Source organism: Akanthomyces muscarius, chromosome 4 (assembly GCF_028009165.1).
Source record: "Akanthomyces muscarius strain Ve6 chromosome 4, whole genome shotgun sequence".
In the NCBI taxonomy this organism is placed as follows: Eukaryota; Fungi; Ascomycota; class Sordariomycetes; order Hypocreales; family Cordycipitaceae; genus Akanthomyces; species Akanthomyces muscarius.
The window spans coordinates 4,152,848-4,165,076 of NC_079244.1; the positions used below are offsets into that span (position 1 = coordinate 4,152,848).

General features: G+C 55.6%; 4 protein-coding genes across 4 annotated transcripts; 2 read left to right on the plus strand and 2 right to left on the minus strand.

Moving 5' to 3' along the window:
• Nucleotides 1–1,741: 1,741 nt before the first annotated feature.
• On the plus strand, nt 1,742–2,596 carry LMH87_012099 (uncharacterized protein; the record flags this gene model as incomplete). Its single annotated transcript, XM_056201349.1, has 1 exon — nt 1,742–2,596. One exon carries the CDS (start codon nt 1,742–1,744, stop codon nt 2,594–2,596), a length of 855 nt encoding a protein of 284 aa, XP_056053111.1.
• A 1,909-nt stretch (nt 2,597–4,505) lies between these two features.
• Nucleotides 4,506–5,790, minus strand: LMH87_012100 (uncharacterized protein; the record flags this gene model as incomplete). Its single annotated transcript, XM_056201350.1, has 4 exons — nt 4,506–4,681; nt 4,741–5,361; nt 5,409–5,533; nt 5,582–5,790. 4 exons carry the CDS (start codon nt 5,788–5,790, stop codon nt 4,506–4,508), a joined length of 1,131 nt encoding a protein of 376 aa, XP_056053112.1.
• A 1,684-nt stretch (nt 5,791–7,474) lies between these two features.
• Nucleotides 7,475–9,597, plus strand: LMH87_012101 (uncharacterized protein; the record flags this gene model as incomplete). Its single annotated transcript, XM_056201351.1, has 5 exons — nt 7,475–7,558; nt 7,612–7,700; nt 7,759–8,048; nt 8,097–9,128; nt 9,176–9,597. The coding sequence occupies 5 exons, from the start codon at nt 7,475–7,477 to the stop codon at nt 9,595–9,597; spliced, it is 1,917 nt and encodes a 638-aa protein (XP_056053113.1).
• A 146-nt stretch (nt 9,598–9,743) lies between these two features.
• Nucleotides 9,744–11,756, minus strand: LMH87_012102 (uncharacterized protein; the record flags this gene model as incomplete). Its single annotated transcript, XM_056201352.1, has 4 exons — nt 9,744–10,121; nt 10,194–10,274; nt 10,355–11,102; nt 11,158–11,756. 4 exons carry the CDS (start codon nt 11,754–11,756, stop codon nt 9,744–9,746), a joined length of 1,806 nt encoding a protein of 601 aa, XP_056053114.1.
• Nucleotides 11,757–12,229: the final 473 nt, after the last annotated feature.

Genomic DNA, 12,229 nt, shown 5'->3' on the forward strand with positions numbered 1-12,229 from the left:
GAGGACAGCTTGGAAAGATAAATAGCTTGAACAAGAAAGGCATCTTCTTTTGGTTTGGTTATTATTAGTGGGAATGAAGAGGAGATTAGCAAACTTGCACAGAGGGAGAACAAATGTCCAGAGCTGTGTGGCGGATGACCTGCGCAGACTGCAGGAGTCATGCTGGCAGCGCAGAGCGCCTCGTTCTGACTTACGCCATTGCCTACCTAGCCACAAGACAGCTCTCGCAGGAGGGAGGTAGCAGCTGCCAAGCGTTTGCAGCTTGGAAGCAAACGAAACACTTGTTCTCCAATGTGCTTATAGTTTTTAAACATGGTGTGGGATTTGGGCTCATCCATCGCACCAGGTAACCGAAATGAAGACATGATAGAAAATCACCCGATAAAAAAGAAACACCGGTAATAAAAAAGCAAAGTCCGGTCTGTTGTCTATCAGTAAAAACGTGCCAACCTACACACCAGCTCGTACTTTGGACTTGTCGCGAGCGCTCCCTCCGTCTGCTGAGCGCAGCCTCGGGAACCCTGTCTGCCTGTAACCGTGGAGGGGCGCGCCCCAAGTTGCGGTGGGCTGTGAGCTAAGAACAGTGGAGGGCCAAGTGCGGTGGGGGCGGCAATCCGTGCAGCTGGTCTTGTTTTCAGGCGGCCACTACAGGCACCAAGAGCTGTAACCACTCGAACCGCTCACTGTGCCAACTGCCTGGTTGCTTGCCTGCCTGTTCACACCATTAGGTACAGATTTTCATTCTCGACGCAATCCTTTTTTTTTTCTTCCCTGGGGATATGGGGAGGACAAAAAAAAACAGGATCCGTCCAGTTTTTTTTCTTAACATGCCATTTTTTCTTGATTTGCATGTATGTGGCGACTACTTGGACCGCAATGTACACAAGTCGCTGTTTGCAGAAGAGCTCCCCTGGTAGCCGTGTACGGGCATAGCACGCTACGCATGCCCGCTCGTGAGGCGGAACGAGTGGCCGCTAGACTCCAGTTGGGTATCCGTACTATTTTAGCCAGACGAGCCCGGAGAGTCCAAAAATCAGAAATTTACAGCCAAATCCTCGATCCCTTTGCCCTTTCGATCGCCTGGGCTTGTCGCTCCCTCGGCGGGCGGGCGGGTTGGGGGGAGAGGAAGGCCCCTGCTGTGCCACACCCTGCCACACACCGACCCATAAAACAGCCCCGCCAACAGCACACCCCCCTTCGGTCCAGGTACCTCCGCCACAACGCATGTACCTTTTCGCCCTCCGTGAGCTGCGACCGATACCTGGCTCGACCGCCCATGCGCGACAGAAACGGCGGCTTCCCAAATCCCCATCCACATCCCCATCCTGTTTCCCTTTCCACCCTCTTCACCATACCGCACCCCCTCCCACCTCCTACCATTTCTTATACTAATCCGTCCTCCTCCACCCCCAGTTTACGCCTTTTTCTCCCATCCTCTTTTGCTACTTTACTACTCCCTCTGCCTGCTATTCTTCAACAGTCCCCTTCTCTTCTCCCCTCCTCCATACAATATCAAGGGTTTTTGTTACACGAGCTGCACCTCGTCACCAATCACACCACCAAACCCTCGGCACCGCCTACAGCTTCAGCACTGCCAATCACCTGCAGTTCTCAACTCTACCGTCGTCTTACCACCGTTGAATGCGGCTGCTCTAGTCTCTTGACTAATAAGACGGACTGCTTCTATAGCATCACTCGCTTGCACCACCGCCACCACTACCAAACCTACACCATAACCAGGATGGACGCTCTTAACGCCGCGGGCCGAAGGGTCTCTCTCCTCAACGACGATGGCCCTCGCCAACCCTCGTCATACTCCATGACCCATGCCTATGCTACCACTCCCTCGGGCGCCTCGTCGCCCACCAGCCCCCAGCTCTGGCGCTCTAGCTCCTACGACTCGCAAATGAGCGGCAGCGACGCCGTCTCCCCGCTGACGCCGGCCCTCGACTATGCCTACACGTCGTCGCAACCGTCCAGCCGCGGCTCCAACACAAAGCGCCCGCTGCACTACGCCAGCAGCCGTTCGACCTCCAACGAAGACGAGATGCCGCTGGCTGCCGGAGCCGGCCAGGACCGCCCCGTCAAGCGCTACCCGTGTCGCTTCCGCGACTCCCACGGCTGCGAAAAGACCTTTACCACCTCGGGTCACGCCTCGCGCCACTCCAAGATTCACACTGCCGAAAAGGCTGTTCAGTGCACCTTTGCCGGCTGCCAGAAGAAGTTCACCCGCGCCGACAACATGAAGCAGCATCTCGAGACGCACTACAAGGACAAGTCCCGCAGCTCCGGCAGCCATCGCTCTGCCACCGCCGGCCACCACAAGTCCGCTGCTGAGCATCGTCGCCCTGCCGTCGCCACTGCGCGCAGCCGCTCCTCCTCGTCGCTCAGCGGGCCTGAGCTGGAAGTGCGCCAGTATGCCCTGCCTGCGCCGCCCGCGCTGCACTCGCCTTCGGTCTTGACCAGCGGCGGCCGCTCTGCCTGGGAGATGACTGGCACAACGCTGCCCATGCACAGCCGCCCGTCTGCCATTCATCACCCCAAGAGCGGCCTCGACGCGCTGGCCATGGCTGTCGCCTGCCAGGAGAGTTCCTGAAGACTGTGAATGGTGTAACAAATCCTTCTTCCCTCTTGTTACAACATCATCTACACTGCGCAACACAAAATTTCGAGCTCCTTCGCAGAACCGACATCCTCTGCCAGCCTCTTATTAATCTCTAATGCGGTCACGCCTTGCAGAGGAGTGGTGCGCCAACGATCCTTTTCCACCGTCTTACGCTTGTCACGGCTTTTCTTTTTCGCTTCTTTTGCACTTATACCAGTCCCGCATGGTGCAATGGGGAAGCTGCCCTGTTTGGAATTCCACAATTCTACAGGGTGAGTTTCACTCGTCGTCCCGAAAAGGGATACTTTGATTCCTTTTTATTTTTTATTTTTTTACATTGTTATGACCGCATCAATTGCAAAACCGGTCACACAGATTTCAATGGCTTCCACGCCTAAAATTCTTTCTTTTTCACTTGAACATATCTATATATTTTACATATACGCGCGCAACATACACGGGAAACGGGAACGAGCATACACGGCATTATAGACGCAAAGTACACGAATTGGCGTCGTCTTTTTTTTCTTGTGGGAGTGAAGGACAATTGGATTTGTTGCGACATTGCGCTTTGCACGTCGAAAAGGGTTTTCTGTTTTATTGTTATCTTTTGAAATATCTTGTTAGTTGATATCCAAACCCATGGGGCAAAATACACGATGAAGGGAACGCTGCTGCTCTGAGGAGCAGCGGTTGGTTCTTGAATTTTTTTTTTTTAAAAGCTTGGCTTCCAAACATACACAAACGTGACAAACATCATTAGCTATTTTCTCGTTATTGTACGGATACTGCGGCAAGGTTCCCCAGTCACGGCGCAAACTGACTCGCCCATTCTTGGGCCCGTCCTCAAAATTCCCACATATCCCCATCCATCACTGTCACTTTCCGCGCCGATACGACGTTGCAGTGCCCATTGACTCTCTCCCGCCCTCGGGTGGGAAATAAGTCGACGGCCCATCATCTGTCACCCAGAAGAACCCTGCATCTTGGCATACCTAGCTAGGGCGGATGAAGCGCAACTAGGACCCCCTCTCTAGCTGGCGTGATGGATGATGAAACTTTTGACAGGCCAAATACATGATTATACCGCCTCACTTGGTGCTTCTCGTTCATTTGACTGGCTTGGTATTCTCAGATATTGTTTACTATTATCTGCTATAACTCATCGCATGCTCCATCACACCTGACGTCAACTTGCGCCATGCGAGGATGTCGGTGCTCTGCAGCTGCCCATCGCGCGTCGCGAGGCCTGCGCCAGAGACAATCGCGTTTCTCCGCATGAGGCTAGACGTAGCAGTTCCCTCTTTCCTTTTGTTTGTTGCTCCTACGCACAGGCTGGATCGTGCCTCAGAAACAGATCGTCCTCCCAAGTAGTGATTGTGTTTACTTTGATTTCCGCTCCTCTCCAGCAAATGGGCCCTGCATCGAGACACACGGCGCCACACGGGCCATGTTTCGGCCGAGGCTGTGTGCGGCAACAGGCATCCTGCCCTTAACAGCCCAAGACATTGTTACCGAAATTGAATAACACATCTGTAATCGTCCCATTCCGCCCTTCTCCCTTGCTGTCATTTCCAACACCCGCTTCCTTGTTCTTTATTTCAGCCCATGGTGCGACAAACGCATGGGCGGTAACGGTGGGGAATCTGTCTCAAACCCAAGGTCAAGGTCCTTTGTCATCGTTTTATTTTCATCCCGAGTCATGCCAGTCGGTAGAAAACGACATGAAATTGCTGGGCCTCATTTCCGCTCCATGCCCGCCATCTTGGCACTGCTGAGAAGATCGCCTTCCTTTAGCTGGACAAGGGTCACAGCCCCGGCAAAATCTCATACGATGCCTTGCTACCAACGGGGGTTCTTTGTGGTTTTTATTTGGACGCCCTGTCTAGGGAGAAATCTTTCATCCGTCTGGTCGCTCGGGAACTGATCCCAGCCGCCGATGTGATGCATCACTTTCTTGACTGGGGAGGATTTGCGGCGACGGCAGCTCAAAGTGGTGCGGTGGAAAGGGCACGCCATTGAATTCCCGATCCGAGCTGTGCGCGTATAGCCAAGTTTCAAGAAATCTACGGTACGCTGCGAAGATAAAAGAGGTCAGCCCATGATATGTTTCCGAGACAAAGAATTGCACATACCCTCGCCGTGAGTAAATTGGATACTCAGATACCGGATATCATCGCCCGCGTCTGTCGGTTGCCCAGGGGAAAACACCCTTGGCCTCATTCTCGATGCGAGAGAACGCCTTGAGCTTTCCGGGGCACTTCCTCGACGACCATGAACTACGAGTCGCACTTGCTTCGCACGGTCTTCCCTCCCACGAAGTTCTCCCTCAAAGGTGTGCACATCATATTCGCGGTATGATCCTCCAGTCTTGTTTGCAAGCACCGTCAGGGAGTGACAAGTCGTGTACCTATCGCGCCAAAGCTTGAGTCTCTGGATTGCACCAATGCCCTTTACTTTGCCATAGCTGTCGGTGCGGCCGTGTACGTTTGTCCATACCACGTCGACGTCGTAGAAGTCTACCAAGTCCTTGCGGCGCACATCACCCTGGAAGAGGAAGGAGCCGTCTACCGATGTAAATTCGTAGCGCACGGATATGTACTGATCGTGAATACAGACGCCTTCGTCGGAGATGTATCGTATGCGATGCGGTTCGGTAAATGTGACGTATCGCTCCATGTCGGATGGGTCGTGGTATTGTCTGTGGCGCGAATGCAGCGTGTGCGGAAACACTTCCGCCGGCACGTCCGATGGCACTGCAAGGTTAGCATTCTAGCTGCGTAAAAATGAGGTTTATGCTCACAGTAATGCTCGAGCAGCTCATTTTGGTAGCTACATTGCCACAACACTCGGCGCTGCTCAGATCCCACCACTTCCCAGGGGCCGAGATACACCGTCCGCTCTTCTGGTGTGTCCTGAAAGAGGGTTCTGGCCAGTCAGCAGGCGACGGAAAAGAGTTAATGTTCAAGCACATACATGGTGGCCTGAAAGCCCGGGGGGCCAATGTCGAGAGGACGCAGACTGGAGCGAGGCACGAAGGAGCCTCCAATGGACGATGGCGCAGAAGAGATGGAGACACCTGAAGTTGGCGTCCAAGTAGAATCGACAGGACTGGTGTAGGAACGACTGTAGGTTGGCGGACGGCCGAGCGAGGATGAAGTAAAAGATGAGCCCGAAGAGGACATGCTGCAGGAGCAGCTCGAGGCGTGACGATCAGGTCACGTCGGCGGTGGGGGAGGGGAACCTGGCATACCAAAACTGGTTACCGAGGCGCAAGCTGACGTTGGCAGGGAGCCGACCAGAGACGCGAGATTGCGCCGAATCGTAGCGGAAGAGAGACGGGACCAGGAGCTTTATGCAAATCAATGTCCAGCGGGATGTGCTGGCACTGGTGAGAAATTGACGTCTAATGGACGCTTGGAGGCGGGCAGGCGGGCGAGCGAACAGAGAGGTCCACGCAGCGGCGAAGAAATGATGCGCAGTCGATGATACTGAAGCGTGCCTGGCTGGCTGCTCGCTGGCTAACGTCGCTCGATGCTACCCAACCAAGGTCTCAGTGCTGTAGCTGTCGAGTTATCTGCGACAGGGCAGACAGTGGACTAGACACGGGAGCGGCTCGCCAGCCAAGTCCGTTGTATGTCGCGCCATTAGTCAATGCAGCGCGCAAGGCAACCAGCGCAGAAGAGAGCGTTGGCAGCGTGCTGGAGTCGTTGGAGGTGGAGGTCGAAGCCGGCCTGGCGGGGGGCGGCCACAGCCGTTCCACTAGCGGCGGTAGCGGCAGGCACGGGGGTTGAACGCGGCCTGTGATGGGCTGGCGCGCCGCCGTTTGTGGTGGGGAGCGGTCGAGAATAGGTGGAACATGGCTGAAGGAATGGCTGCGTGGTGCATTGGAGGGTGCAGTGAGGATGCAATTGGTGATGATGAAGATGATGCATGAAGGAGTCGACCATGCGGGCGACGGAAGAATGCCTGAATGGTACCCAAGATAATTGGCAGTGGTAGTGGTGATGGGTGGGTTTGCAGCGTTTGCTGTACCATCGGATATTAACGTTGTTAGTCGTGCAAGCCGCCAACTCGTGGCAAGCGGACGCTCCTCTTGCGGTTTCCCCGATAGAGTTTCCCCGCCGCCTCGCCTGCAGCTTGGTAAGTAAGTAGACATCCCAACTACATGCTCTGCGACAGCCATAATCAAACCACCATCATGGCCCAATTCCTCCCGTCCAAGCCGAAATGCCTCGCACTTCCAACTGCCCGCACCGGCTCATGGCCCCTCTACAAAGTCCGCTAGAGTTTGCCATCACAGACATCTGGCGACGCCACTGCAACTCCACCATCGCGACATGTCCAGACAAACACCGCGCAGGCATCACGTTTTAGCCACAGGTGCGTCTTGGACCAGGTGTGGGATATTGTCTAGCCTTGGTGCCCGGGGTCATCGCCTGTCACCCGATTGCAGCATGCACAGCTGGTGCTGCCTCGCCGCCAACCAGCCCTCCAACTCTCAGCCCGAGTCCAGCCCGGCCCACCGACAGGGGCCGTCTCGCCTGTCCCGCCGCGTACACTATTGATTAGCGGCGCATTCACTCTGTCTGACAATTCGTCGCGGCCTCCTGAGCGGCGACAATATCTCGGCATTTTATTCTTGTCACGTCATGCGAGACGAGGCAAAACACTCGTCCTCGTTACTAGCAGTCCAACGACGACCCCGCTTGCGCCTTGATATAGAAAGACACCACCAACACCGCCGTCGCAAAGCTTGGCGTTGTGCGCTGAAATTAGGCTCCGTCTCGACCGGAAGTCTCGCAAATTTTCTACAATACACCTTTTCGCCTCGCCGCTCCTGATGCCTTTTTGCGCGTTACGTTGACAATGCCTCTCGGGTCATCGCTCGGGCCTAGGAACCGTGGTTTTCTAGGAGCAGACAGCTCTGCTCTGCCGACTCAGGATCTGCAGGTATGCCTTTGCTCGGATCCGATCTGCGTGGGCAGCTCTCGCTAATCTTGCAGGACCGCCATCAACTTCGATATGAACTAGATCTCAACTCGTGGAATTTTCGCATTTGGGGTGTCGCTGCCTCGGGCTTTTTGACTGACTCGTACGTAGTCATGTTCTGCATGGCGGTGCGCAATGCGACGACTGGCTAACACATGTAGATATAATCTCTTCTCAACAAATGTCATTCTCGCGTCCATCGCATTCGTCTATTATCCGCATGGCCACGAATGGCCTGGCCTCCTCATTAATCTCTTTACACTCCTCGGCTCCGTTATTGGCCAGCTCACGTTTGGCTTTCTCGCAGATTACTATGGCCGCACGCGACTATACGGAATCGAGCTGGTGCTCGTCATTGTCTCAACCATTGGCGTTGCGACCAGCAGTCATGGATATAACGACATGTCCTTCTTAGGGCTATTCATTTGGTGGCGTTTTGTCATGGGTGTTGGTATGTGCAGCGCAAAGACACTTCACCGTGTCGAGCTAACGGTCGCAGGCATCGGAGCCGAATATCCACTCAGCGCAGTCATTACATCTGAATGGGCTAGTACACGATCCAGAGGAACCATGTTGTCAAGCGTATTTCTTATGCAACCCGTTGGCCAGGCCTTGGCGCAGCTTGTAGGACTGTGGGTGCTCCTTGGCTTCGAAGACAGCAAGAAGCTGAGGGACCTTCGCTGCGGCTTGGATACTCTACACGAAGAAGAGTGCCGCAGAGCTGTCGACGGCATTTGGCGCATTGTCATTGGGTCCGGTGCCATTCCTGCTCTTCTTGCCATCATCTTCCGCTTCTTCCTCTTTGACTGTGGTCTATACAGTCTCGAAGTCCGCAACAAGCCAGAGGTCGCCATCATAAATACGCAACGAGTCTACGGTACTCCAGCCACTTCGGCTTTCCATCCGCCAAATATGCATCATCAGAACTCGTTTCCGCTGCAGAATACCAATGGCAACTTGCATCCAGAGCCCTCGCCTCGACCTATGCCTGTGCAATTTTCTCGCGAAGATTTGCACAATTACTTTATCCGCGACAGAAACTGGGTCTACCTACTTGGCACCGCCGCAACGTGGTTTTTTCTGGACGTTAGTTTCTATGGATTATCACTGGATAATAAGGGAACGCTATCGGACATGTGGGCGACGACACCGCCGGTCCCTATCAACGAGAATCTCGAATGCTGGAATTCGAGTTTGCCAGGTGGAACGTCCACCGTTCCTGCATGGCGAACGGCGGGTCTACCCACGTGGCAAACTGACGCGACACATCCTTGCAATACTATTTACGACGTCTTGATTGAGCAAACCAAGCAGTATCTTCTCACTGTGTCGCTGGCTTCGATAGCAGGTAGCCTCTGCTTCATTATATTCGCAAATCGCATACCCAGGCGCCAATGGCTTACAGCATCCTTCGTTATTTTGGCCGTACTGTTCATGGTTACCGGTGGCGTTTATTACAGTGTCCACCGTGATAGTGCGGCGGCGGCCACTGTGGTCTGTGTGGCCATTTGTCACTTTCTGTTTAACTTTGGTAAGCTTCTTCTTCATATCGTAAACAAAACATACTAACCGAAGCAGGCGCCAATACACTTACATTCATTATTCCCGCCGAGATTTTCCCTACGTGCTATCGCTGCACTTGTCACGGCATCTCGGCCGCCGCCGGCAAACTCGGCAGCATCGTAGCCGTGCTCGTCGTGTTTGGCATCAACAAGACGTACAAGAGCCACACGCGCCAGGGTCTCATCTTCTTGCTCTTTGGCTCGGTCGCCTTGGTAGGGGCCTTCTTCGCGTGGGCCTACCTGCCCGACTCGCAGCGCTGGGTGGTCGAGCCTACAGGCGACGGCCGCGGGAAACGGGTCCTCGAGACCAAGGACCTGGAAACACTGGGCGAGGGCAGAGAAAGAGCCCGGCAAGCCGGAGAGTTGGTGACGTTTAAAGAACGCTGGAGTGATTTGCGCAGTCGGCGACGCGCGCAAAGGCCGAGACCGGAGGCTTGATACCCATGCTCGATGCAAATTGTACAAAACAGTCTGCTTTTCTTTGTTGTAATATATCGACAGTACGCTACAGAACGCCTTAATGTACACAATTCATGGTCCAGGCATTATACATTGTCAAATTCGTTTCACCATATTCTCGTTCCTCAAAGTGGCACCGGTACCGCATTCTTGATGAGCAAATCCGCCGTATCCGCGTACAACTCGTCTCCGCTCGTCGTCGCCTTGACGTGCGCGTCCTGCTCCAGCGCATCCAGCCAGCGCGCCCACCGCGATCCCGCCTCGGGCGCCACCGCCGGCCATCCGCGGCGCGGGTGGAGAATGGTGCGCAGACGCACCGCAAACGGGGCGATGTGCACGTCGACGAGGCTCAGCATGGAGCCGAGAAAGTACGGGCCGTGCTCGTCGGCGGCCTGCGCGAGCTTGTCGAGCTGCGCCTGCAGGCGCGCGACGAGGTCCGCCTGACGGGGCAGGTCTGTGTTGCGAAGAAGTGCGTAAAAGGCGGCGAGGAGGTCGGTGTTGATCTGGGGATGCCGTGTTGGAAAGTCATCTCAAGGGAGAAGGTGGTGAAAACGGGTGGGATAGGGGCGACGTACATGGTTGATCCAGAAGCGGCAATTGGCTTTGAGCCGCGCGTCAGAAGGCAGTAGAGGTACACGTGAGTCCAAGTCTTCGAGCTGCCAAACGGATTAGCACGGCAAAAGTTTCAACATGGCGCAAGACCAAGACGAGAGAATATTGAAAAAAAAATACCTACAAATTCCAAAATCACGGGCGACTCGGAGCAGGCCCACTCGCCCTGCCGAATCGCCGGCACCTGGCCTTTGGGATTCGCCTCGAGCAGGGCTGGCTGCGGCGGCTTGCGGTGCGGATCCGTCTCGCAGTACTGGTACGCCACGCCTTTCGCCTCGAGGGCGATCCAGACGCGCTGCGAAAAGGGGCAGTGGCACGCGGCGTAGAGCCGGAGGTCGTTGGCGCTGTCGCGGCCGTGCTTTTTGGCCGTGGTGGCCGCGGCGCCGGTGGGCCTGCGGGTTACGGGCTGCGCGCGCTTGGCCTCCTTGTCCTGGGCGGCGACGTGCCGCTGGACGCTGTTCTTCTTGATCTCGTCGCTGCGGGCGAGCGTGTGCTTGTGCGGGCCGGCGACGCCGTCGCCCTTGCCGTTGCCGCCGTTGCCGTTGACGCGCTGGATGGTCCAGAAGCGCTGGCCGTGGTAGCCCGCGGCGACGGCGGCGGCGGCGGCCGCCGCCCCGGTGTCGCTGCCGTCGAGCTGGAACGGCTCCGCGCTCGGGAAGTATTCTGTGATTTTGATCTTGACGTCACAAAGGTCGCGCTCGCGCGCGCTGCGGCGGCGGCGCTTCTTGGTTGGGTCCTCCGTCTTGGGCGTGCCCGGCGGGCGGCCCTTCATGCGGCAGTCCCAGTAGTGCGAGACAAAGGGCTTGCGCTTGTACTTTTGCGTAGACCTGTGAGAGTAGACATTGTCTACATGGGGGAAGTATGTTTCAAACCTGGTTGTGGTTGTAAGCCTTTGACACTTTGTTTCAAAACACATAATGTGCTTACTGGTCCTGTGTGAGGACAATCATCTCATCGACGCTGAAGAGCTTCTCTCGCCAAGCTTGCAGGTCCGGCGGATCGACCACAATCTTGCCGCCTATTTTGCCGTGGGCTGCAGGTGAGGAGCCCGCAGCGTCATCTGTGCCTGCGCCCGCGCCGGCTTGCAAGGCTGGAGCAAAGTGTAACGTTTGCTGGCCCATGGTCGGGGGCATCGATCCATGCGGATGCGCGACGGGCATTGGCGTCGGCGCCAGGATACCGAATTGGCCCATATGCTGCTGTTGCTGCTTCTCCATAGTCCCCATCGGTGTTTGCGCGGCAGCCTGCACCGACGCATTGCCTCCGTTGCTGCCCTGCTGCCGTCGGCGTCTCTGTGGCGGCGGCGGCCGAGGACCCTCAGCTTGCGGCTGATAGTCCAGCCTCCCAAACATGTTGCCTTGCGTGTGATATGCCTCGCCCATGGCAGCGGCCGCTGCCGCCGCCGTTGGATATCCGAGTCCCATGTCCATGGCATACGGCTGCTGCTGCTGCTGTTGCTGCGGCGGCTGGTGAGTTTGTTGCGGCGGCTGCGCGTGCTGGCCGCTGGCAAATGACCCCGAGGCCATGATCGGCGTCGTCGCGCGACACGCGCCGATGGGTCAACAAAGGTCTAAGACGTTGTTGAAGATGAATGAGAGGCGACAAGACGACCGGGTGGCCTCTGCTTGCTGCTTTTAGGAGATGGATAGAGTGGTGAGGCAAATTGGGTGGCAAGTGGGTAAATGCTGCTGGTTGGCGTCAAAAGAGCGACGTGCACGGACCACTTGGCCGACGTCAAGCTGCTGTCTACTGCGAGGTGTTCGAGTAAAACACCACGGTCAATGATGAAGATATATTGAATTATATGCTAACGGGTCGGACAAAATGCTTTTAGTCAGTGAGATCTTTTTGTTTACTCGAATGCTGATAGGAAGAGTGTTCTTGTCAACAATCATCTCAGCGTCACCCAAACTAATCACACATCAGTAGCCCACCAAAACGTCTATATTAGGTGCAGCCACCAAACCCTCTGGGATTCATTCTTGATTTCCCTATGAAG